At 39.7% G+C, this 26,771-nt stretch overlaps 1 protein-coding gene across 1 annotated transcript; it reads right to left on the reverse strand.

Annotated features, from left to right (window-relative positions):
• atp1a3a (ATPase Na+/K+ transporting subunit alpha 3a) lies at positions 1–26,264 on the reverse strand. The gene is made up of 23 exons (XM_084919486.1): positions 25,861–26,264; positions 14,135–14,248; positions 13,360–13,419; positions 12,907–13,110; positions 11,724–11,837; positions 11,284–11,418; positions 10,620–10,737; positions 9,999–10,087; positions 9,640–9,819; positions 8,083–8,281; positions 7,254–7,498; positions 6,887–7,079; positions 6,562–6,737; positions 6,318–6,454; positions 5,930–6,080; positions 5,648–5,816; positions 4,883–5,037; positions 4,187–4,310; positions 3,682–3,827; positions 3,312–3,442; positions 2,132–2,233; positions 1,811–1,902; positions 1–1,578 (listed from the first exon to the last, which is right to left on the reverse strand). The coding sequence occupies exons 1-23, from the start codon at positions 25,864–25,866 to the stop codon at positions 1,550–1,552; spliced, it is 3,069 nt and encodes a 1,022-aa protein (XP_084775612.1). The 5' UTR covers positions 25,867–26,264; the 3' UTR covers positions 1–1,549.
• Between the last annotated feature and the right edge of the window lie 507 nt (positions 26,265–26,771).

Raw genomic sequence — 26,771 nt, forward strand, 5'->3', positions numbered from 1 at the left:
TAAGTTGGTCACAGCATTTATTTCCATTTTCTGACAAGACTCCACACAAAAACAAAGTCGAGGCCAAGCTGAAAAAAGAGAGATCCTTCGGTTTTATTTCATTTCCTTTTTTTTTGCTGCTGTTTCGCAGTGTAAGGTACAGTGCCTTATTCCAGAATTCCACTGATTTAAGAATGAAACTTGAGAGAAATCTCTTTTTCCGAGGACACAGAAAGATTGTAATTTTTTTTTTTCAACGGGGGTAGGGCTGGGTGGGGTTGGGAGGTTGTAGGTCGGTCACGGGTGGGAGAATAAGAGGAGGCAGGCGGTGAAAGTGGGTGGAAGTTTACAAGGACGGAGGGTTTGCACGGTGTTCACAAACAGACAGACAAACAGGGACAGATAGACAGGCAGGAGGGGGGTGAGGTTGGTGGTGGAGGGCACACGTGTTAAAGGAAAAGGTGAAGATGAGATGAACAGGAAGAGGGAGAGAAAGTGTGCTTTGTCATGTCTGAATGAAAACAAGCAGCTCTCAGACTCACTCCGAACTTAAAAAAAAAACAAAAACAAAAAAAAACACGTAAAACTTTTACGAACAACTTTGTTTTGTTTTTTTTTAAAAAAACAAACAAACAAAAAAAACCACCCAGCTGTCTATTAGAAAACAACAATAACACAAACAGAAAACAACACTGGGAAGGGAGGATGGACAGGGGAGTCGGAGGAAGTGAACTTTTTTCCACCCTGCTGTGGGCGTGAGTGAGACAGTGGGTTGGTATTATGGTGACACCGATTCTTTATTGATAGGAAAGGAGGCGAGGAGGAGAAAGAGAGAACGGCAGTGAAAGACTGGCAGTGAGTAAATAGAAATAGAGAGAGAAAAAAAAGGCAAGGAAAGTCGCGGTAGGCGAATGGCAGGAAATGGCAGTGATTACTGAGCTGGATCTGGGCAGCTTTTCTCTGGCAGGGAAAATAAATAAATACAAATAAAAATAAAAAACGAAACAAAAATGATGCCACCCACCCGCTCAAATTGCCAGGTCGTAGTCTAGACCGGAGCTGCCGTTTTGTTGTGCTGCTTGGCCCGAGAGATTGCAGTGGAGCAGTCAGATTTTCTGCTTTATTCTCAAGATGTTTTCTTTATTTGGTTCCACACGGCGATGTAATTTGAGTACATGTACGAAGAGTTGCTGTAGCTAACAGTGTAGTAAGCATCGGCACAAACAGTGTTACTGGCAGACTACTGCTGTGTAGACTTTGGATACAAAAAAGGGGGACAGAGGGACCGAAAGGACAGGGAAGATTTACAAATGCACCCTCTTCCCCATCCTCTCCTCCTCTGTCATTGGTCCTCTTGTCGTCTTGGCATTTTGATTTTTTGTTTCTTTAGGAAATGAAGATGGAGGAACAAAGATGAGGAGTAAACATTTTTTTCTTGTACATTTCGAGTATGCCGAGAGGAGAGATGGGTGGAGGCAAGGAAGGAGGAAAGAGAAAGTCAGAGGGAGATAGAGAAGAAGGGATGAATTCAGGGAAAAATGGTACAAGAAGTAAATGATGCTTTGATAATTTAATAGTATGTCTCTTTTTCCACCCAGCCTGCATGGAGACAAAGAGGGAAAGAAGCACAAGAAAGAGAGAAACGTTAGCCATCAATGGACTGAAGGAAAATATTTTATAGATACACCTCTACTTTATCAAGTTATATTACTGTTCACATCCCACACTATGCCTCCTCTGTTTCTCCTATAAAATATATCACCACTTTCCAGTTCACTGACACCACCCTACCACTAAACAGGTAAATATATATGGTTGTGTGCGAGCTCACCTCCGGGGTTTCGGCGCAGGATGAGTTTTCGGATCTCATCGTAAACAAAGATGAGGAAACTGTATGGGAACGCACAGAACCACCAACTGGGCCTGTGAGGGAACAAGTGGGAACAAAGGACAGAGTGAGAATATTTGAATGAATAGGGTGTCATGACAGGACGGGACAAAAGAGAGTCCGCTGAGATTCAGGACAAAAAAAACTGTTTTTGCAATTCCTTACCTGAAAATATACATTTTATGGATTGAATATACATAGTTACTATGATGATGTTTTGATCTGCTGTTTGATGATTCTCTTTATTAATTAAATGCCACTTACTTGAGTGGGTACATCCGTAGTGCCAAGTCCATACCAGGGCAGTAGGACAGGAAAGCAGCCAGAGCCGTTTCCTCAAACAGGCCAAAGATCAAAATCTTATTCCTGAAAGAAAACAAATGCAAAACAAGAGAGGCTATTAAAACACTCACATGTATGGATAAAAAAAAATCCAAAAACAGATGCGAAGAGCCAAAAAACACATAAGTAGATGAAGAGTCACCAAGCAAAGAAGTATCCCCTGTTACTCAAAAATCTCGGACATTCGTCAGTGATGCTCTTCAGAAAACAGACCACTACACTGTCTGTTTTCTGAATAGTTGGCAGCCGTGTTTTTGCTGGCATCAACCTACTTCTGAATCCAAAAAAAAAAAAAAAAGCTTCAAAGGCAACTCCCTGCAGGCCGACAGTTATAGTAACATTATATTAGTTTGTGTGCCTGACCTACAAATGCTGCCTGCAGAACACAGCATCATGGGCAGAGGACACACAGCGTAAGACCAAACAAGATGGACGGAAGAAAAAGAGCAACATATGTGATAGCGCACATGGGTAAATGTGGTTATCTAGTGACACCTAGTGGATGATATGGGGAAAATAAATACAAAAACCAAATCAAATCTTATTGATGAATCATGGTCGTGATCCATTCATCCATTCTCTCACGTTCAGTATCAATTTTCTGTTTTTCCAAAACAACAACCAAAAAGCAATCAAACAAGAAACTGATGCCTTTTCTTTAGATACGAGACCTGTATACTTCTGAAAGTACTCCAAGTACTAATACAGCAATACAGAACTGATCCATCAAAAATAAGTACTATGCCTAGATATATTTACTTTGTAGACTGTATATTGTAATCGTTTCTATTGAGCTACAGTTTTCCTACATGTTTCCCTTTAAAATAAACCTAAAATTGGTTCAGCATGGCTGCCTTTGCAATAGATGTCTGTCGTCACTGTGTTTTGTCATTTCATTCATACAAATTGACTGTAAGAAGAAGGTAAAATTGCATACCTTACAAAATTCAACACACAATCAAAAAGTTCACTATTAATATCTAATGTGGTTTATCAGAATTGCTTAGGTTTTTAAAGCCTGAGATCAATTAGATTATTTTTTCCCACCATTTTTAAAAGGAATTCTTTTTATCGTACGATCTCTTCAATAACCTGTACTTACCTCATGCCCTGCTGGAACACAGAGTTACGCCTGGTCTTGCAGATGATCACATCTGCCCACTGCACCACCACAATACTGACAAAGAAGGCTGTGTGGCAAGTAAACTCCACAATCTTACGTTGTTCATAGGTCTGCACAGGAAATGAGAAAGAGAATATCTCCTGTCTGCTTTCTACAATAGATTTGTTTATAAATAGCTTTTATTACATCAGCATTAAATTAAGACTTACATTAATCATTCAAAGATTATGGCACAAAAACAAAAGGTTTGTTTGAATGTCACAAATTCATCAAGTCACTCAGTGGCTCCACTACATAAGTGAACATATCTGAAACAAGAGACACTGACATTATAACATTTCACTCATACCCATTGCTGTCCATAGCTGTCCTCCAGGTCATTGTTGGAGCGATCGTCCCAGTTGAGTCGAATGCCGACAAGCAGAGATGGCAGAAAACCATTTTCAGCCATGATGACAAAATAGGCAAAGAAGCCTCCAAGAGCCTGGATCATACCTACAGAGACAAACAGAGTCCCTTAATCAAATGATACATTTTATTTGACACAGTAAAATCCTGTAGAATCGACATGGTCATTAAAGACTGATTTTCCATCTGTCGTTTTAGACAGTTGGAAAAGAACAGTGACATTTAAATTAAATGAGCACTAATAGATATCGGCTGATATTTACTAAAGGATATTTTGATTTGTTGCCTGTTGAGTGCAGTGGACTCATCCTCATCAGACTGTTAATACCTTTATGTTGACAGTTTCTAAGACACTTACCTGCTGTAGAGTGCAAACCATTTCCATGTAGCTGCCTGAACACTGTTTCCAATAAATGCCACAAACTGTAAAGAATAAATGTACCTACCAATCTGTCCGTAGGCAATACTGATGAGTCGCTCATTGACCAGTTTGTCCCTCAGTGGGTTCCTGGGCTGTCGCTTCATGATGTCGCTCTCTGCTGCTTCATAAGCAAGAGAGATGGCTGGTACCTGGAAGAGGAGAAAGGAAAAAGAGACACTTCTGTCTTATTTGAGATACTCATTGGTAACTTCACTTATATATTCTTGATGTGTGTTTTTATAAAGTTTATGAAAATTTGGTCTTTCTGTATCTAGGGTTTGGTATTAATATATTCTGTTCTTTGACAGGGTGGAAAATGTGAGAGCTGCTTCTTATAAATAGTGGTTCAACACTGCCACCTAGTGTTCTTTAAAGGTCCCATTTAAAATGACCTTGAATTCCACCTCTGTTCCATGTTTAATATTTTACTCTTCACAGCGATGCTGATCATAAGTGACCACACTGAATAGCTGTTCTCGTGGCTGCTATAATAAATAAAAGGCATTAATCAGGTATGCATCTGACATGAGCGCATGCAGTTAACAGCTTCAAGTGTCCAGCATGGTTTTACTGGTTTACTGTGTGTACGTTAAAATGTTTTGAGTGATGAATTCACTGAGACAATCTGTTCAGAAAGGTTATTTCACACAGTGCTTTCTTATTTTTATAGCCTGAACAGCACGTCTCGTCTTTGAGTCATTGTCCTGAGCTTTTTTCTCACCATGTCAGTTCCCAGGTCGATGCAGAGGATAGTGATGGTACCCAGAGGCAGGGGGATGTTGACCAAGATGAAAAAGAGGAAGGGGGTGATTTCTGGGATGTTGCTGGTCAGAGTGTACGCAATAGATTTCTTCAGGTTGTCAAAGATCAGACGTCCTGGAAAGACAAAGGTGGTGTATAAATACAACAAACAAAATACCACATGGTCGAACAAAACTTGAGTGAACTGTGCTTTGCCCATCTAAGTAGTTGTTGAACTTCTTTTCATGAAAATCACTACAGTCCTTTAACCATTACACTGGTCCTTGAGGAGCTGCAGTTTTCTCGTGCAGGGCCGGTGTTGACAATCAGAAATAAAAAGTGACTAGAAGATGTTGAAACAGGAAGCAAAGTTTTCTCCAAAATCTCTCACTTTTAAAGCTGTTGCAACATCGGCCTCTCTCCTGTGTTGATATAAAACTGAAATTGCAGTAAAGACAAAACTGTTTGTACACTTGTGTCTCCAATATGAATCTCAGTCCACTAGTCCTGCTGTGAGCATCAAATATTGAGAGGTGCACAACAGGCAGAAATAATGACTGCGTGTGCTAGCAGTTGTGGCGTCACTTTTGCTGTGTTCCTGTTGCAAACATGACAACCGCGAACAAATAGGATACTTTTTTAAAACTCAGCTGAACCTTTTCCTACACCTTTTATGTCTGTTTTGTCATCTGTAGCCCAGATTCCTCGCCACACTCCACCTTTCCACCTTTTGTTTGTCCCTCACCTTCTTCCACTCCAGTGACGATGGAGGCAAAGTTGTCATCTAACAGGATCATATCTGCAGCTTGTTTGGATACGTCTGAGCCAGAGATTCCCATGGCAACACCAATGTCAGCCTTCTTTAAGGCAGGAGAGTCATTCACACCATCACCGGTCACAGCCACGATAGCACCCTGACAGAGGAAGAGGCCACATAAACTCACTTTACAGCCCCAGAGATAAAAACTAATTACACTTTTGTTTATCTCTGTTCACCTGTAAATCAGTGGCAGTGCAGTAACCGTACCTGTCTCTGGCAACCTTCAACAATGATGAGCTTCTGCTGTGGGGAGGTTCTGGCAAAGACAATCTCTGTGTGATTCCTCAAAATGTCATCCATCTGGTCCTGTGTGAGGTCTTTTAGATCCGTACCATGGATCACACAGGCCTTTGCATCCCTGCATTCCAAAAAGAAAGAAATATAATTTTTTATATATATATATATATATATATATATATATATATATATATATATATATATATATATATATATATATATATATATATATATATATATATATATATATATATATATATATATTTTTTTTTTTTTTTTTTTCCTTTTCTTCAGTATTATGTATTATGGCTCAAAACAGCTTTAGCAGTGATAATGAAGCCACAGGAGTAAATGTTACCTGGGGTTCACTTGGCTGACAGGAATGTTGAGGCGTGCAGCAATGTCTTCCACTGTCTCGTTTCCCTCAGAGATGATACCCACACCCTTAGCAATGGCCTTGGCTGTGATTGGGTGGTCACCAGTCACCATAATAACCTAAAGAAAGAAAAGAAGAAATAAGATTAGAAGATCATAAACAGAAGACACATATTTTCAGAGAATGAGAGACAAATAACAGACTGTCAGAACAGAAAGGTGTCCACCTTGATGCCAGCTGAGCGGCATTTGCCCACAGCATCAGGCACGGCAGCGCGGGGAGGGTCAATCATGGACATGAGGCCAACGAAGCAAAGGTTGTCAGTTTGGAAGTTGACGTCATCGGTGTCGAAGGCAAAACCTTTTGGGTACTTGTCCTCAGGCAGAAACAGGTGGCAGAACCCTGAAGGAAGAGGGATGTTAAATTCTCACACAATTAATTTATTTTATTTAGTACAGTCTGAACACAGAGAGCAAGAAAAGTCAAAATTGTATTTCACTAATTGTTTTCCATGGCATTTGAAATAATTACTGTTTTCCGATCATCCTTACCCAGCACTCTCTCTCCCAGCCCTCCCAATTCCAGATAGGCATTCTGGAAAGCCTCCTTCATCTCATCGTCCATCGGCTGCTCCTTGCCCTGCACCATGATGGTGGAGCAGCGGTCAAGGATCCTCTCTGGGGCTCCCTTCATCACCAGCAGGTAATGATTGTCATTTTCCTCCTCAGTTTCATGAATTGAGAGCTGATGGGAATGGATTGAACTATTAGTATGAATGAATATTTGGTATGCAGTTCTTTGCATGTGTAAGCCGGTTTGCTACAAATGGCCTGATTCAGCTCATGTTAAAATGAACTGGCAATGTGTGTAATTGCTTATTATATTTTCTTTCTGCACAAACAAGTACTTGGTACTCACCTGGTACTTGTTAGTGGAGTTGAACGGGATCTCTGCAACTTTCTTATTCTTGTCCCTCATGGCCTTGACGGAGCCACAGGACAGTTCGATACACTTCAGTAGAGCTGACTCTGAGGCGTCACCGGCTACGTCTCGTTTCAGAATGGGCAAAGATTCCTGACCTGCTTTGAACACAGCGCGGTTGCACAGGGCAGCAATGCGAGCCAGAGACACCCATGTTGTTGAGCTCTTGTCGAAGGAGGAGCCTACAAGAAGCAAAAAGGAAGTAATTGAACCTCACTCATCCAAGCATCCAGCTGCTGATACAGCGAAGGGTTACGGTTAAATCTTGCCATTTTATCTTGAGCTTTACTTCAGTGCTTTGTTTCCATGCATTATGTGGCATGTAAATAGACATTACTTAGAACAGAATGTAGTTCCAGTCTCACATTTTGCTTTTAGCACTGAAACAGCTAATCTGTTTGTTGCTCTTTTTCAAAGCACAAAAACAGATTAAAAACTACTGAATACAAGGTGTGATTAAAATGTTCAGACACGTCCAAGTTCAGGTTCACCATTTTAAGAGTTTCTAAGATTCAGTTTGAACTGCAGATGGTGCTCAATCAGCTTGGTAGTACAAGCATGGCAGGAGCACTGGAGGCAGTGTATCTGCACACGGTGACTGGTTTGCTATATTTAAAGCAGGTTCCTTTTTACAGGCAAAATTTTTTGTTCGCACCCTTTAAAATCCACACATTTCACAATCCTGTTTATTTGCACATTACTTAATATATACTGCATGGAGGCACACATTTAATGCTTACTAAATAAAAAGAGAACAAAATCTCACCAGACTGATCCTCAGTCGTGTCAGCTTCATGAATCTGATTGTCAAACCACATGTGGGCCACGGTCATCCTGTTCTGGGTCAGGGTGCCTGTCTTATCAGAGCAGATGGTGGAGGTGGAGCCCAGAGTTTCCACAGCCTCCAAGTTCTTTACCAGACAGTTCTTGCGAGCCATTCGCTTGGCAGTCAGTGTCAGACACACCTGGAGGAGAGTGATGAAGCAGGAGACAAAAACAAGGAGGAAATGGGAGTGGCAGAGGAAAGGCATCAAAGGCAAAGTGAGAGGGAGAGAAAGAAAGAAAACAAGTGGAAAGGAGTTGTTGATGATCGTCACAAACAAATGGACATAATCAATAAGAGAGAGAGAAAAATATAATTAGTATTTTTGTTGTAAACTAAAAGAACAGATGAGCATCTCCAGACACTTAACTAATTTCTGCCAACAACCTGAAACACATAACCCCAACTAGGAAATAAAAAACACCCAGATGCCTGGAAACGTTCATTCTGCTCACCAACATAGCACTCTATACATAACAATGCAGTAAGAACAGAAAAGTCCTTTCAGGACATAAAAACACAGCCCAACAAGCAATGCAGAGAGAACATGAAGCATGAAAGAGCGATGCTGTGAAGCAGAGCAGCAGTGCATTATGGTACCATGCCAAGTATGGCAAGACCAGTGGGTCAAACTAGCCAAGGCCAAGCACAGGAGGCCTAAATTCAGTTCATGGTGCTGAGAAACATTTGCCTAATGTCATTACATTAGCTAGTCCTTGTCATTGCAGACAGCACCGCCACTGGCCTGGAAAAGAGAGAGACATACGAAAAGGAAGATGGAGAGAGAGAAACACAAACACATATGGGACTGCCTTAATAGAAAGAGAGAGGAAGTGGGAGATGAAAGGACAAATACACAGAGGCGACACAACATTTCACCACAGAAACAAACTGAGAATGTTAAAGCACGAAATATAACAATCACAATATCAAACCACACAGAGAGCACACAAGCAAACAGACATGATCAAACCACACACAACACAACACCAGCCAAAAACCACAGAAACAACACAAAATAAAACAGAAACGAATGTAAATAACACACATTCAGACGTGGGTTAAACCGCTAACAACCCAAGGAGTGTGATTGGTGACGCCACCTTTAGTCTGTTACCTTCTCTCTGTGAGAAAATCGATATTAGAGTGACTTACTAACACACTAAAAATGAGAAATATTACTATTTTTAATACCAGTGAGTGTTGGAATAAAATTTTTGTTACAGTCTTAAAAAAAACAGGTTTCATGATACAAAAAGTTTTCAAAGCTTCATCTAATTTCTTTGTATTTCATATTATGTGAAGCTACAGTTTGACCCAAGTCTGGACAAATCAATGTCAGACACACACATATACTACCAATCCTAACATTTCAGCCTTATTGACGAATTTCAAAAAACAAAACAAAACAAAAACCTGAACCACACCTAAGGATCTTGGACACACACAGACACTCCATATTGCACCATCCACTAGTTTCACATCTCTCTGCCAACTCACAGTGACTGTGGCCAGCAGTCCCTCGGGCACATTAGCCACAATGATACCAATGAGGAAGATTACAGCCTCCAGCCAGGAGTAACCCAGGATGATTGAGAGGATGAAGAAGGTCACGCCAAGGAAAACAGCCACGCCTGTGATGATGTGGATGAAGTGCTCAATCTCCTTGGCAATGGGTGTCTGAGGATAAAAAAAGAAGATGTTTAATTGATATTTAATTTCTGATAAGGAGACACAACTAAGACAATATATAGGCTTTAAATAATATTACAAGAGTTTTAGTGAATGAGTGTATAGTTACACAGTTTTAGTTTCTTGCTGTAATGGATGTGAGCAGTTATTATATATAATATATTTACCTTCCCAGTCTCCAGACCTGAGGTGAGGGTGGCAATGCGTCCCATCACTGTGCGATCACCAGTACACACAACAATACCACGTGCAGTTCCTGGAAAAACAGAGGGAAAGGTTTTAAAATATATGCACTTCAACACTGGCTGCAGGGGAAAAAAATAGAGAACGAAAAAATAAATAAATAGAGTGTGTTAATATAGATGAACAAGCGGACAGAGTGATGATGATTGGAGACGTAGTGAAAAATGTAACGTGTCCACCAGAGGGCACCACATCTTACTATTTTCCAATTAATACACTGTGAGATTCATAATGCGTTTTGCTGCAATGCTGATAATACAATGGCTACAACAGGATCCACTAGAAAGGAACTGGTACAAGGTTAAATAGGATCACATTTCTAGATCTACTTTTGATGACCAGAGAAGTCACTCATTCCATATCTAACTCACTGTCACCGTGGGAAAATGAAGAAATGCAATGAAATCCTGGGTCATGTCTTGTTAAAATAACAGAATACAACCCCCGCCAAAACCAACAACAGGTACAATATTATGTACATTATTAGAATAAAGGTGTATTTGACTGTTGGAAAATGGTGATGATGATAATGGTGATAAACTTACCCTCAACACAGTTGGTAGAGAAGAAGGCAATGTTTCGGGTTTCCAGGGGGTTGTCATGGGTACAGTCAGGTGACCTGGTCTGGGGCTCTGATTCACCAGTCAGGGATGAGTTGTCCACCTGGACAGAGCAGGATTGACAAAAAAGAAAGAAAGACAGACACTTGATTAGTTTGTGAGATCGGCCGTCTGGGTCAAAGAAAAAGAGAAAGACAAGAGAGAGAAACTTGTTGAGGGCTACATACAAATCCAGAGAGAGAGATACAGACACAGATCTTCCAGCAGAATCCACACAGGAAGCGTTTCACTTGCCACAAATATTTATGTTGCTGATGGTTTGCTCTTAGTGGACATTCCAGAGTCCAGTTGCCTAGGTAACCCTCTAATGCACTTACCACCATGTCAATAAACAGTGTATTGCACTGTTAATGGTGGTACTCTAATTGGTTTCCTTGATTTTGAGAAAAGTTTCACTTGGGACCCACTTATGCTTTTCAGTGATTATTTTTCTTGCTATTGCTTGAAGTTGCCGAATGCCATTGACTTTCTGAGGTCTCCTTTATCCACACTGTTGTGAATCGCTTCCCCTGTGGATCTGTCTCTAGATCCTTACTTCTACTATCTCTGAATGTCTGTCATCATGAATCTGTCTGTGCCTGTAGCTCACCTTGCAGCCATGTGAGGAGATGATGCGGAGGTCGGCAGGGATCCGGTCTCCTCCTTTCACCTCCACCAGATCTCCTGCAACCACCTGCTCAGCATTGATCTGCATCTTTTCTCCCTCGCGGATCACCAAGGCTTGCTGGATCACAGAGTGACAAAGAAAGACGTAAACATGCTATTTGGAGGATCACTTCATATAATACATAACCACAGAACTCGACAAGCAATACACTCATTAATTTTGAGCACCCTTTGGTCTTTGAATTCTAAATGTTTAGTCACTCCACAAACTGCAGCATAATTTATTTCAAACCTCCTTCAAGCAAATTCAGTTGGAAAACGGGATTTAATCAAGCAATACATTTAGTGAAATCCCCTTCTGGCACAACAATCACCACAAAAACATCCTAGCATGATCCTGACGATGACTAGGAAGTCTGGTACCTGAGGGACCATGTTCTTAAATGATTCCATGATCTTGGAGCTCTTAGCTTCCTGGAAGTAAGAGAAGCAGCCGGTGATGATGACAACAGCTGACAGCACGATACCCAGATACAACTGTAGAGAAAGACAGAAAGGGGGAAAAGGTGTCAGACTGTCATATTTATAAAGAAAATAACCAAAAGACTCAACTTTTATCTAAAACTTGATCACATGAGAGGAAAGGAAGGGAAAAAAAAGACAGACTAGCAGAGATACAAAGTCAGAAGCTAACTTCGTGTCAATAAATGCTGGACTTCAGAGGCATGTAAGAGCTAAAGACCAAAGCTATTTCAGGAACTCAAGGCTTCTGTAAAGTTTGAAATCTAGAAATAACATAAATCATCTTTAAGTCTTTCATTTAAGTCTCGTATCCTGGAGCTGACAGCAGCACGTGGTTTGATTTGGACTCAATGAACTGAACGCTGTCCATCTGTTTGCAGTGTACTTTATTAGTGGTTTTATGACTATGTTGGTTTGCTGTCATATGTTTTACCATCTTAAGCTCTAAATCTGAATCTTGTCTTTCATATCTTGCGTTCAGCATCTGACAGTGTGTGAAAATACAGTTTGTTGACACACTCTTGGCCACTCGTAACTCATGACTCAAAACTGGTGATGTTTCACCCCGAGACCTCCCTGTGGTCTGAACAAAGCATGTTGTCCTTTAATGCTGTGTGTGTGTCAGAGTCATTTAGCCTCAGTCCTTTGCTCTACTCAGTGCTCTGACCTGGCATGAAACAGTGCTGACCTGTAAATGCCCTACTCTTACCCTGCAATTACCAATGCCAGGAGTCATATGCTCCCTGTGGCGAGTCCAGAGTGGATACAGACAAGACGGTGTCTGTCACTCCAGAGATGGGTCAGCTGACATGGTTTCTACAAACAGCTGACACATATTTTATCATAGGGATGAGATGCAGCCTCATCCCTAAAGAGTAGTGAGTCAGCAAATTGCTTTGTAAAGTGATATGCTACAGGACAGAGCACACACACACTACAAACAATGTGTTCATCCTTATTTTGTGTATAGCTTCTCATAGGTGCTGATGTTTGTATTTTAAGCAACAAACCCTGCCTACTTAAAATGAATGAGGATTAATAATCTAGTCTATCATCTATCCACCCATCCTGGGAAACCACTTACATTATCCCCAGCAGGTTCATCCTCTGTGGCAGCCTGGATGGCATAGGCCAGGAAGCAGAGGATGGCACCAATCCACAGCAAGATGGAGAAGCCACCGAACAGCTGACGACAGAACTTGACCCATTCTGGGGTGGTAGGGGGTGGAGTCAAAGCGTTGGGGCCATCCCTGGCCAGATACTCTGCAGCCCTGGCATTGGTCAAACCCTAGAAATTATAAAAGCAATGGACAGAAAACGATTGAATGATGTGATGTGAGTGGAAGAAAAATAGAATAGAGGTGAAAAAACAGGAAAGGAAATAAAGGTAGTATAGTAGGTATGGCCTACTTATGTATAACATCCATTTGCACTTTAAAAAGTCTTCATAAGCGGTGCAACATACACCAACTTGTACACCAGACAGAAATATCAAAAAGTGCAAAAGTGTAATTTTGATTTGAAATAAAGTACTTACTTGAACGATATCGGTGTTGTACTTCCGGCAAACCTCCTCAACAGACATTTTGTGTTCAGTCTACAAAGAATAAAGATTTATCATGAAATCAATCAAAACCTCAGTCACAATGTATTTATTTATTTTGATAACACTACAAATTAACTTCAAGAAGCAAATAAAAGCAAATCACCACTTACATGAAGCAGTCACTGAGTTTTAAATATTGCAGATTTCTGGTTGCCAGCATAAAATTTCATCAATATTTTTGGTATTTTACAAATGTTTCAAATAATTGTAAATAATAATAGAGACTGATAACATTTATTTATGATTTTATTATCTGAACATCTGATACAGTTTTGTATCACTGGGATTTCCTGTGGCTTTGGCTTCCTACCTCACACAGAAGAATATCCTTCCACAGGAGGATTAAATTGCTCTGGCATGTTATGTCAAACCACACTGTAACATTACTGTGCACCAGCTGCTGCTGAACACCACATCTCTGCCATCTCCTTTTTAACCAGGGAGATTAGATTACAGTTGGATCACAGCTCTTTGAATGCTGGACTTGGGCCAGGAAGCTTAACAAACTTCTCAGTACTCAGCTGGGATTTCAAGGTTTTTGTTTACTCTGTCTACAAAAAAGCCTACTCATACTTTGTATGTGGTCTTTCTGAATTTTCATTTCTCAAACCTCAGTAAGAGTTCCATTTTATACATCAGCACCTGGCCAAAACCTGCAGGTGAAAGCAGTGGGCTAAGATGAAGTGGTTTTAAAAAGTGTACATACTATGGGAACTTCCTTCTTCAGGTCATCGAGATCCTTGCCTCCCTTCTTCTTGGGCGACTCCTTCTCATCCTTGTCCTGCGTGGTAGCCACGCGGTAGCTGTCCGACCGTCCATACTGTAACGCAGAAAGAAAACATGTATATCATTGTTTAATTTATCAATGCAGCACAGGAGCTTTCTTTAAATACAACAAACAACTTCACAACAAAAAAAAAAATCCAAATCACAACACTGCTTTATTGAGCCATCAAGGGACAAAGAAAAAGATTTGACCGCCAGAGTTGTAGCTGTTATAATCTATAGTTTTTACCAGTATTCACAAAATAACACAACAATGACTACAGAGAACTGTTTGGCTGGACCATAAACTTGTTAATAAACTTTGTGGCTTGTGTGATTCCGTCTCTACCTCTTCCATATTAAGCCCCAGACAAAACACTAATGTTGAGATCTAAACTTGGCTATAATCCCCTGGTGTGTCAAACTTCCTGATTAAATCTGGCATCATTAGAGAACAGGCTTGAATCAAGAGCTCCTCTTAAACTGCTGTTTACACAAGTCTCTATTTAGGCTTCTGCTGTTTAAACTGTTGTTGTGGCTGAGAGGAGGATCAAGGGAAATTAATATGTGATAAGACAGAAACAACAAAATCTGAAGCAGTTTCCTAATGTGCAAATTATTGCACATAATGTGTGTATGCTACATTTATTTAGATGAATGCACCAGCAAGGTCTCACAATTTAATTTCATTGTGCATTCATTTTCTAAATTATGTCGTTCTATTAAAAACACTCTCATCCATCTTATTTGTCAGAAATCTATAGATTTTCTTGTTAGATCTAATTACTTCTTTGTCTTTTGCACACAGTCCTACATGTTAAATTTGTCCATATTGAAAAAGAAATAAAATAATCTGCAATACAAAGATACCAGAGTTGACTATTTTCACCAGTGGTACATTCCTAGCCAGTCACTATTTATGCTGTGATTACTTGCCAAATGAAACGCATCACCAGACAACATTAGTGCATGTCTCACTGGTAAACTGAGGCTAAGCTTACAGTAGCTGTGACACTAGATTTACAACACTTGATTTGCATGACACGTTCATGATTTACAAGTTATGATTTACAAAGCCACGCCACGTGATTTACATTTCAAGCACAGTGATATATAAATGCTTTACTGTAAAAGTAAAGAGACCAAATAGCAAAAAAACAATATTTCCCATTGTTTTTAAACATAATTAGATAAAATGTGCTGTATGAAAAGACAGGTCCTTTTTTCCATTTTTATTTTCTCACTTGATCCTTTGCTGTAATAGTCAAGGCAGTCTTTACATATACTTTATACATGCAAACTTATTTCTCAGAGACAAAATTATAAGTGACTTATTCAGGTCTGCTGCTGTGCTGCTTCTTTCACTGGCAGAGGTTAATCAAAAGTTAATCACTTAACTTTTATGTGTTATTAGGGTGACATTGATACAACCTAATGCTTAGTATCATTAGGAACAAATGTGAGAGGTACACTGAGGCAATTTATGACATACTGATTTGGTTCATGAAGCTGGGTCAATAAAGTGATGCATTTATAAAAACATGGAAAGGAAATCTCTTTCCCTGATTGTGAACATTGAACAGTCTAATCAGATCTATGAAGTTTAAATTTAAATTTAAAATGTAGTTTGGGTCTAAAGTCAGTCCACATTTCCTGAAAGGGTTTTGACCCTGAAAAACGTGTGACTATTTTGTGTGTAACACTACACAGATGTTTGCTACCATCCAAATGTGACAATGTACTCTGTGAACAGCCACATACTGGCAATCAGATTCTGTTTAACCTTGCATGATAAGATGAGAGAAGTGACTTATTTTGGGAAAGCTCTCATGTGGATTAGTCTGGGCCGAGAGATTTCACACTGATTTGATGGTTGCTTTATACTGTTTACCATCTGTTTTTTCCTAACTGGAATGAAAGCTGATAGAGTGATGGCTTGTTGACAGCCAATGACATTTTGCTTTTCACATCTGCCTATGTGCAGTCTTAGAGTTTGTGCATATGCCAAATAGTTCCATGTCAAAATTGCATCAGCATCTTTTACTGTGGAGAAAACCCTTAAGGACCACAAATGTCTAAATGCTACTTTACACAACAAAGTGGTGTATTAGGATAGGTGCTATAATATAACTTGCAAATAGCTCTTATCCAGCCTAGTAGTACTCCTGTTCAATGTGGTGCAACAGACAAAATGTTATGGCTGGATGTTTGGTTCTATTCTCTCTTTACGTTCATTTGGAATGAATGACTTCTGTTGGTTTAAAAACAATAAAACTTATTGACTACCTCACACATGAACTTGTGTGTTTATAATTCAAATGTGTTAGTGACTGCACATCATGATACTGAGAAATAAACAACTGTTTAGCCACTCTATAGAGACAATGCATCACTGCTGACCTTTTTATTGCGTGACAGGCAATTAATTACTTTAAAAAAATAACAGGAAGTAATATTAAAACTGGCCATTTTAAAATGTATATATGTGTGCAGTAGTGATTTAATCAGTGCACGTGTTTATTTTCTGCTTAGCTACAAGTTTGTGGTTTCAGTGTGTGCACATAGATTTCTATTTGTCTGTGTGTATGAGAGTATCTATTTTTTTGCCATCTGTCAGGAGGCGAAGTGTTCCCTGGACACTGATCCAGCAGGCCATCAGATTACGGCTGTTTACTACACTAACAGATTAACCCAGTGAACAACAATAATCCCTTTCCATCACTCTCTCTCCCTTTCTCTTTACTATCTTCCCAATACTACTCTCTCATTCATCCTTACTCATTTGCATCCTTACTCAACACTGAAACGTCTGAAGAAAAGAAAACACTGATTAAAAAACTTGCACATATAGAGTCATCAGCTAAAATATATATCATTAAATAGCTCATAAAGTTTGGCACCAAATATAAGATTTTAGAAAGCAGAAGTTATACCTCTCAAACAATCTTTGCTGCTGGAGAATCGTGTAAATTTTATAGATTTCTTCGCAGAAATCTTTGCGTGGCACGTCTTTCTTATCAAGTCTCTGGCAAAAATGCAGTGAATATGTTTAAATGTGAGAATTACCACTGACTGAACCAATGAAGGAAAATGATACTGCTATCCTGCATTTTTCTAACTTCCTTTTTTCCATCTTTACTGTACATTACAAATGCCAAATTGTTAATTAAATATCAATAGTGTTAGGCAAAAACTTGCCAATGTAAGTCTGATTCTTTATCTTGATTATGCTTTTCTTTACTGTGTGGTAAAAAGTTGAGTTTTTCAGTATAATAACAGTCTAAGGACTGCACGAGATTCAGGTTTACAAAAGCACCACTGCCATGATTGTGCTGTCTATCAGAAAAGTATGGTAGCACTGCTAAAATTAAATGGCAGACTCATATCTTTTAAAACGTTTAAATACTTTAGCTTGACTGTTTAACTCTGAGAAACTTCTACACAGAGATTTTGCAACGTTTCTAATATGAATAAGTATGACACACACATCACTAAGCTTTTAAAAAATGTTTGTGGTTTGTGCCTCAATATAAATTTAACCAAATGAAGGATTTTCACCAGCTTTCAACTGTGGGTCAGATTACTGTGATGATGGTTATTCATGATCACATAAGATGAAAAGTACGTAAGAAAACTTCACAGTGTACACTGATAAAAAGATTTCTGTGAATAAACACTGCTCTCATATATAAAACCATCTGTACTACACAGTCTGACAGAAATCAGGCAATCAGTAATGCATCCACACTTTCTGTCTCAGAGTTAAGTCGGTTTGTTCTCCTTCAGTACAAGTAGGATTCAGAAATCCTGCAGGTGAGCACTGCACTTGCTGCTCTAACATTGGCCTGTGCATATTCATTCCCAGTCATGTTTTTCCTAACATTTACTCAGCTGGAGGAGACATACTTGATGACTTTTTAAAGATTTTCCTAACACAAAATGCAAAACAACAATAGATTTATTGAACAGTGTCAAAAGACAACAAAGAACACCTAATTACATTCTCCCAGTCAATGTGACATTTAAAGGTATTCCTGAACCAAACTAGAGCCAGGATAGGTTCTTAAATTTCCAAAAAAGGTGTCAACCTTTTCAGAAAGTATTTTCTATATACTCAAAATTTTAAACAGGAAAACCTGATTTACTTCACTTTTCATAAGTCATAGTGTTGGGATGGAAATTGGAGAGAGACAGCAGTGCCACAGTAAGCAACACGGATAGAAAACACCTGGCGCTGGTGCTTTACTGTGACATTTGGGTACCGAGGACATAAGCATATAAACTATAATAACTGGAAACCCTACAAAAGAAACCCTGACATCCAACTGTGAAAATACTGTGAAAAAGGAAGAAAACCACAGAAGACCACACATGAACTCACTGCGTCACATTAGGGTAATTTAGAGCTGGTACAAGTCCTATTATAAGCAATAAGTAGAATATGCACCAAACAACAGTCGATTTCTCTCAGCACCACCTGTCAAACTGATCTAGTTCAATTCTACTTCATACTGATGATTTTATCTTTCTCTGCTAAAATACACACTTTCTAGTCTCTGTCTAGTTACAGGCTGTAAAACCTGAGGAGGTCTGAGCAGCAGATGTTGTAAGCTGAGGTACGGGACAGATTGTACATGCTGAACATTTGTAGTCTGCTCAATCTGTTGGTGTATGGCCCCTGGCTCATGACACCACAGCAAGGAGAGGTGCTGGATAAGCCACTACTTAATCTGCTGAAATCACTGCTTGCTCAAATCTCAGACATCAGACAGGGACATTTATGGAGGCATCCTAGTTAAAATAACATAAGGAGAATTAAAACAAAACAACAACACTAGGATTCTGATACAACAAATCAAAGTCGGCAACCTGGTGGGCAACCATCAAATGAAATATATACAAATCTTCAAATGTCCCCAAATGTCTAAACTTTTATTTTTGGGTTACTATGACAACTAACATATAACACTGCCACATCTTTGCAGGACAAATATTTTTTTGTTTATTTACTGCCAGTAATTATCAGAATCATTATCAACTGAACTTCAGGCCAGATGTGAAGCAATTTTTACATGATGCAGTTAGATTCAAAGTTTATGCAAAGACAAAACTTTAGGCCAGGTGATGTGAACAGAGGCAAATGAATGTATGCTAAACTATAACATTTTACTGGACGAGATCAGCTGACAGACTTAAAATGCCTGTCAGCTGATCTCGTCCTACAGACTTGAGCTTATATAACTAAAGGCAAGCTTATAATCAACATTTGGTGTCAATAAGACATGATTTATCTCATCAAGATCATGTCTTATTGGCATGATTTAACCTGTTTTTATAGAGGCTGAACAAAAAAAAAGCAGGGAGCAAGCAAATTATGCTGCTGTTACCCAAGCCTAGCTACTGATTCTATTTTGGAAATACATCAAGTATAATGATTGGTAATGATTTATGGTTTGCAAAATGGCCCACAAACACTCATAAAGCAGCCTCTATACTGGGGATATCAAACCCACTTTAGTTAAAAGGCCACATATAGCCCAATTTAATTCCAAGTGGGCTAGACTACAGACTGAAATTGTAACCAATAAAAGTTCAAATTCAATGATACATCCATTTTTAAAACGGATGAACAGCCTGAGCCATCTTCAATGATGTCTTATCATGTGCATTACACATTATATGAAATACGAAACCATTAAATGTTCACATGTACAGTTTTTGGAATGAGACATCTGACTGTAAATGTAAAGAAATTAAAGATTTTGCTGCAATTTCACACTTTGCAAAGCAAGACTGGGACATGACCTTGGCAACAAAAAAACAACAACAACCCACCAGCTGGCACTAAATTGTCTAGTATTTAACCATGTTCAGTATGTAGTATTTAGCCTATTTTCAGCTAAATCTGAAGATGCTCCAGTGAACAGAACATCATAGTCTCAGCTCAGATTTTTGAATGAAGGATGCTGCTGCTGGTGTACTGCATTCACTGGAGTTCAGTAGCTCTGATGGGGACACAGTGGCTCAACATAACCACATACACAAAGAAATGGATTATCACACAGATCAGTGGACTGACCGACCTGGAAAACACAGATGAACTGCCTGTCACTCACACACACTGACTAAGAGGGCACTGCCCCCCTTCACCCTCTCCTCCCACTTTGTTTACATTCTCCTCCCTCCAGGCTGTCCATCTGTTTCTGTGCTGTCTACTACTCTTATCTGCTCATTCGAGCAAAGATTTAATCAAAAGGAGACAGTTTGAACCATTACCATGATGCAGACTATGTAATGATAATGTCTTAGAATATGTATTTACAGTGATGAACATCGAACACTGAGTAAAGCCATTGTGATTTGGTCAAAGGCACAGTTTAGACTTGGTTATCACTGGCCGTACATTCCTAATAACACAAAGTGCATTTTGCAGCATTCTCCACCATTGGGCTTTGTGCCACCCCCTGCAGTGCATTAGGTCTATGAGTATGACAGAAAACCGCAGTTGCTGAAAGGCTCAGAGTGATGGCATCAACTTTTCAGTGGGTAATGTGAGGTTTCCTGTGACTGATAGGAGGGTGTAGGTGCAATTAAAATGTTTTAATAATGTAATGTTTAATGTGATGGTATGTTATGTAACAATACTGCTCTGCATGCAGTGTGTCTGTATGGTAGTGCAGGAATGCATTGAGTGGTTCACCTTCATTATCCTCCTTAATTTCAGACTTATTTCTAACTCAGACCAGAGACGTCATACAGATAGTTAGTGATGTCAAGGTGACATCACTCCACATTCCAGGAGGTTTATGTTACACTGACCAGAGAGCACAAACTGTGATATCGGAAAACCCTGATCACTGATTTGCTGGAGTGTGGATCAATGCTATTTGCACACTCACACACACAGATGGAAACTAGTTAGACACAGGAAGCTACGACTAAGTATTAATGAAATGAAATGTAGATAGACTGGAACAATTACACAACATGACCATGAGAACAGACTATGTTGTAACTGCTATTACATATATAATAACAAACTGTGGCAGCACAGACTATTTGTACTAAAGAACAGAAAAAATAATTACACACAATTTTATAAAATTCGTCGTCTGCTACTGGGACAATATATTTAATTTAAAAAAAATAAAAATAAATCACACTTTTCATCAATGCACAGTTATTGTCAGGCGTTTAGGTAGGAATTGGCATGTGGGAATACCAAGGTTTGGTATAGCGACACATCGTGGGAGAGAGAATGACTTAGAAATAAGTCACAAAATAATTTATTTCATGAGGTCCAGTAGATTTTTCTTTGTGTAGGGTCTGTGATTATTATTATTAACCTGTGCAACTATTTGTGGATTCAGCCAAAAATAATCAGCAAAACATCATGCATAGATACAGTATCTCATTTAAAAACTTTAAAATGAATTTTTAGTCTGAAATTTTATGTCAGACTTAAATTTCAAGTTTATAACATATCAATTGCTGGGCTATGCTTACCTTTAAAAATAATCTCTCATTTTCCTCTCCTGTCCTTTTTTCATCTTTTTCCATTTATCAGATTGGCACATTAATGTTTTATTCTTTCCTGAGGAAATACATCAGCTGTACTTTTAGGTCACAGAAGTATTTTGTGAAAACTGAATGTGTTGAAGATGTAAAAAGTCCACAGGATGTTTATTATTAGTGAGCAGGTATTTTCATGCTGTCACTAAGCAAGCACATGAAAATTAAACTAATTTGATAGTAATATGCACTAAGATGCTTATAAGATTGAATCATTCATTAACTGGAGGTCCTGGAATGATGTTCCAGATCATTCCAGCCCACTTTTTAATCCCCAATTATGAAGTTACCTGTGACTAATATCGGGCCTTTAACCCCACAACTTAAAGCCTTAGCTCAGTATATGGTTTACAGCTAAAACTATACTCTGCAGCCATTAAACCCACAGCTGTATTTGTTGGTTTTTTTGTGGTTCTTGTAGAAGGTGAGTGGACATTAGGACAGACGACAAGAAGCAGAATTCAGTGTTTATAGGCTAATCAAATTCCTGTTTACATTTAAAACTCTCCTACAGTAAAGTTCAATACACCTCTGGACATCAGAATGGCTCAGGCTGCTTTATTTTGGTTTAGCTTGGTCGCAAATTTAATAGTGAGAACGTATTTAAAATTCAGTTTCTTAATCTTACCCAGAACCTTCTTGTTGTGAGGGGAGAATGCTAAACACTGCATCACTGTGTCACCACCCATCTTACATCATCATCTATGACACATTACAAATTGGCTTCTACAATCAGACCATGTGAAAAGTCTGGCCAAAACCTTAATAATAATGATAACACTTTAGTCTGAATAAGTGACTTGAATTGAGTAATTCACTTTAGCACAATGAGCTCATACTGACTGTCATCATGTTAATGAATGTTTAAGACACGAGACTGATAGCAATGACTAAAACAACAGTTTGACATATTTTTATAGGTTATAGAGCGAGACAACACTTAATGCTTTCATCTGCTATTTTTTGACATGAGTGTTTCAACCACAAATGACTGTACACTAACATTAACTGGTGTACAAGAATGTAAACTCACTCAGTTAGCTTCAGTGCAGCCACTACAGTAAAGAAGTCTGACAGTGTCGAGAGCTTCATCTGTATGAATTACACATCGTCAGTGAGAGCGGGTTTAGTCATGAGAGCTGCCTGCCTCACACATGCTTACACTCACACAGCCACACCATTCTCCACTGTGATTGGCTCTTCTCCTGAAGCTTCCGCACCAAGTGCATTATGGGATATGAGCAGATGCTTTCATCCTTGTACATTTTTCTTCTCTTTCTGAATCTCAGCATTTATTTCTCCATTTTTTCTGCTGGGGCTCCATCATTGTTCCCTCCTCTGTGTCATCGCTGCACAGGAGCAGCATCCCACCAGCTCTTTTTGCATTTCTGCCTCCTCCATCTTTTTCAGTGTTCACCCTTCTCAAGGTGACTCACCACACAGCCGTCTCTTTCTCACCCTCTCTCTCTACCTCCATCAGCTAGTGTCAGTCACAGTATCTTGGTCACTCTACCAATTACAAGGACCTCCGTGTGAAGCCTGTGGCTGCTGACCTCCATCCTTTCACACCACCAATCCAATCGCTGCCTTCTGCAGCATCCATCTCTATCGATTGATTGGCTTGGATCAAATGACCCTGTAGTTGCCTTGTCAACTGAGCCTCCCTCTGGTGTTCCCCACCCCCACCACAGTGCATTTCACTCAAATCCGCTTTATCTATCTGTCCAGTCTTCAGGCAAACCACAGCTTGAAAATGGGAATTTCCACTCCCCCCACATGCACTGACACACCCTCCTCCTCAGCTCCTCTTCCTCCTCCTCTCTTTCACGCAGTGGTCAAAGATGTGTATGGTTTCCCCCTTCGGCAATCTAGTGGAAAGCATTACAACCATTCGTATTTCCACAACTCAGCCTCCACTCTCATCCCATCCAAACTCGGATGTAGAACAGAAGAGAAAGCGACTACATTGCACAGGGAGGGGAAGGCACTAAAGAAGAGCAGCTACAGTTTTCTAACGTACATGTTAACCAGATTTTATCAACTCAATATATTTATGTATATATAAAAAAAAAAAAACACTAAGATGCAAAATAGGGTTTTTCCTGGCGTAAAATGAGCCTTGGGTACATGACTATGCAAAGAAATACAAATCATTACTTAAGCACAGACTCTGTGTTTCCTTACTGAACAGAAGTCAGTGTTTTTTTCCTGTCACCTCGGGCCATTTGATAAAGCAAAATGTTTTATTCTTTAATTACATAAGAGAGCACTTATAAGCTGCTTTTATTACAATATGGTGGCTTTGATTAGGGCATCATTTTTGGTATGCAGGAGAAACTCAGTATTTAGTGAAAGTAACTTCGGAAGATTAAAAAAAACTAATAAAAATACAGGCTGTAATACTACATTAATGAATATGGACACTGAGTCATTATATTAATTAACCCGTTATAATCAAAGTAATAATATATGACTGAAGCTGTGACATCGAAATGTTGTTGCTGGAACAGGATGTATTATGAACTGACAGATCACTGACGTTTTATGAGTCTAATGGGGTAAAACAGGTAGATATAAGCCCATCTTCCTTTGAGTTCTAAGCAGTTGATATTTTTGTGTGTGGGATGTGAAAAATTGGGGGTGGGGGTCGACCACTGCTGAGGAACCATTTTGACGCATTTGCCTCCGTGCCCATTTGGTACCCAGACCTAAGATGCCTCCACATCCACCGAGCCCGTATCCTCAATGACAGCAGCACGACGCATCGTCGCATTATGTAATGTTTGAATGAAAACGCAGCAAATGGCGGGTGGGGAAATTTTAGGGGTGGGGGTCGTAGCCTTTATGGTTCAGAGTCCCAGACACCACCCTCTCTGTGCATCTGGACGTTTAACATTATGGCTTTCAAATAATCAAATGAATTCAGGACATCGTGATCGCTCTTTTTCTTTTAATAATAACTGAGGAGACGCACATTTGCGACAGCTGAGAGTTACCGCAGTCAGACTTGGAGGGATGAGATGATATTCCGCAGTCCGGACTGCGGGTTTACCGGCAAAAGGTTACACGTATCCCACGCGTAATTCCGCGTTTCACACGCGTATTATTCACAAAAGATTTCATTTCGGACCGGGCTTATCCGTGTCGTTACGCTGTCTGAATAATTGTGCATTTTGGATTTGTGAATTTCCTCAATCGTCTGCAGCAGGTCCAACGCCACAGATGTGCGGTCCGTGTAATCCCGTTTTTTGGAACCGGTGCATGAAGCAGCACATTTTTCTGTCACTTCATCACCAATTCTTGCTAAAACCAGAGAGAGACGATACTTATGTCTACACTGGGCCTGCTTGGGGTCATCGTTAGATTACTGAAAGCGTTACAGCACCATTCTGGGAGAAAGCTCCTATGACATCTTTAAAAATCGGGATTAATCTCAGTGGGTTTGCAGTGCAGGGTCAGTGAGCTAAACGCCCCTTTTGTCTGCTGAATGATTAAACATGAAGCCGTGACAGCACTTTTCACCCACTGGGGAAAATGAATCAGATTTCGCAGGTCAAGCAGCAACACTAAGGGGCTTGTCGTATGGTAGGGAGCTGCACATATGCTACTTGAACTCAAACACTAAATGGCCAACGTTACTGTGGCGGGTTTCCACCCTGCACTGGCTCCGTCGCACCGGCTGGAGTCTGGATGCGGCGGACTGACTCACAAATCTGGCGCATGATCCGAAGGAAAAAGAAGACCTGGTGTGCAGGCAACAGGAATCACCTCCATTACCCGTTAATTACAAGTGCGCTGATTTGGTGTGGTAAATGGCGTCAGTGACAGGCACATAATGGGCGATCGCATCCATTTGGGAGACTGAAAAATTAACGCAGCACTGCCAAAATAACGCCAACCACTTGATTAGGCAAGTCATACATATCCCAGCACGTTCAATGTCATTGTAACATCATGCATGTGCCTCCATGTACAGTTAACCCTTACGTCGATGGCCACAGACCTTTAACATTACTAACTCACACTTTAGCCGACATATATATATATCATTTATAGCATGCTAGCTAAGAAAGACGCAAGAAATTCGTCTCTTACCCCCATTTTGGCGCTTTCAGTCGGCTCTCCTCAGACGAGTTGCTTTTTTAGGCTCGATTCAACCAGAAAAACTGGCTCTATAAGGCGAGGAGACAGGGCAGAGGACAGAAGAAAAAATGCCCCCTTCGGCTGATTACGTTAGCTATTGCTCAAACGACAAAAAAAATCAATTAACTAGCTATCATAATACCCTAAAATATAATTTCTTAAGAGGAACGGGACTAAGGTTACCCTGACAAAGCGACGGCTCATAAAACACTTAATCAAATCTTCATCCCGTTCAGATGAACATCAAAAAGATGTGTTCTGTTGAGTAAAATGTTAAATTAAACGCAGCCGCTGGTGATACTTCACCAGCCGTGTCCCTGCGAGGCTCAACTGATGCCGGGGGAAAGAAGAGCCGGGCGGCAGGCTTCTTCTTCGGATGCCGTCTCCCTCCGCGGCTGTGAGCAGGCTGCCGTGGCACCCAGGGTTCCCCAGTTATCACTCCGCGAATGAACAGATAGGTCCTAAGTAAAGTGGGGCTGAGTTCAGACTGTGATTGAAAAAGTATCTGTACTTGTCACCAGACATTCCGCACAATTATAAGTAAAATAGAGGAAAACATATTTACAAATAATCTATGTAAAATACAATAGACAAGTTGGATGAGTGATATAAGACAAACAAACAAATACATGTGAAATCATTTCAGTTTGTTCTGAATACTGTTACTGGAATGTCTGGAATAAAAAAAAATGTTAGGTAAATTTGACCTAATTTGATATTGGAATAACATTTTGTCTTAATTTGCAGTAATATGGTAAAAATACAAACACTTATCTTCTTTATTTTCACTGTATTATTTAAAATTCCTGCCCTGATTTTCTTTTTCCTTTTGCATATTTATCACATTCTTCAGATCATCAAGA

This window comes from Perissodus microlepis, chromosome 22 (assembly GCF_051167445.1).
Source record: "Perissodus microlepis isolate ML-2025 ecotype Zambia chromosome 22, ASM5116744v1, whole genome shotgun sequence".
NCBI lineage: Eukaryota > Metazoa > Chordata > Actinopteri > Cichliformes > Cichlidae > Perissodus > Perissodus microlepis.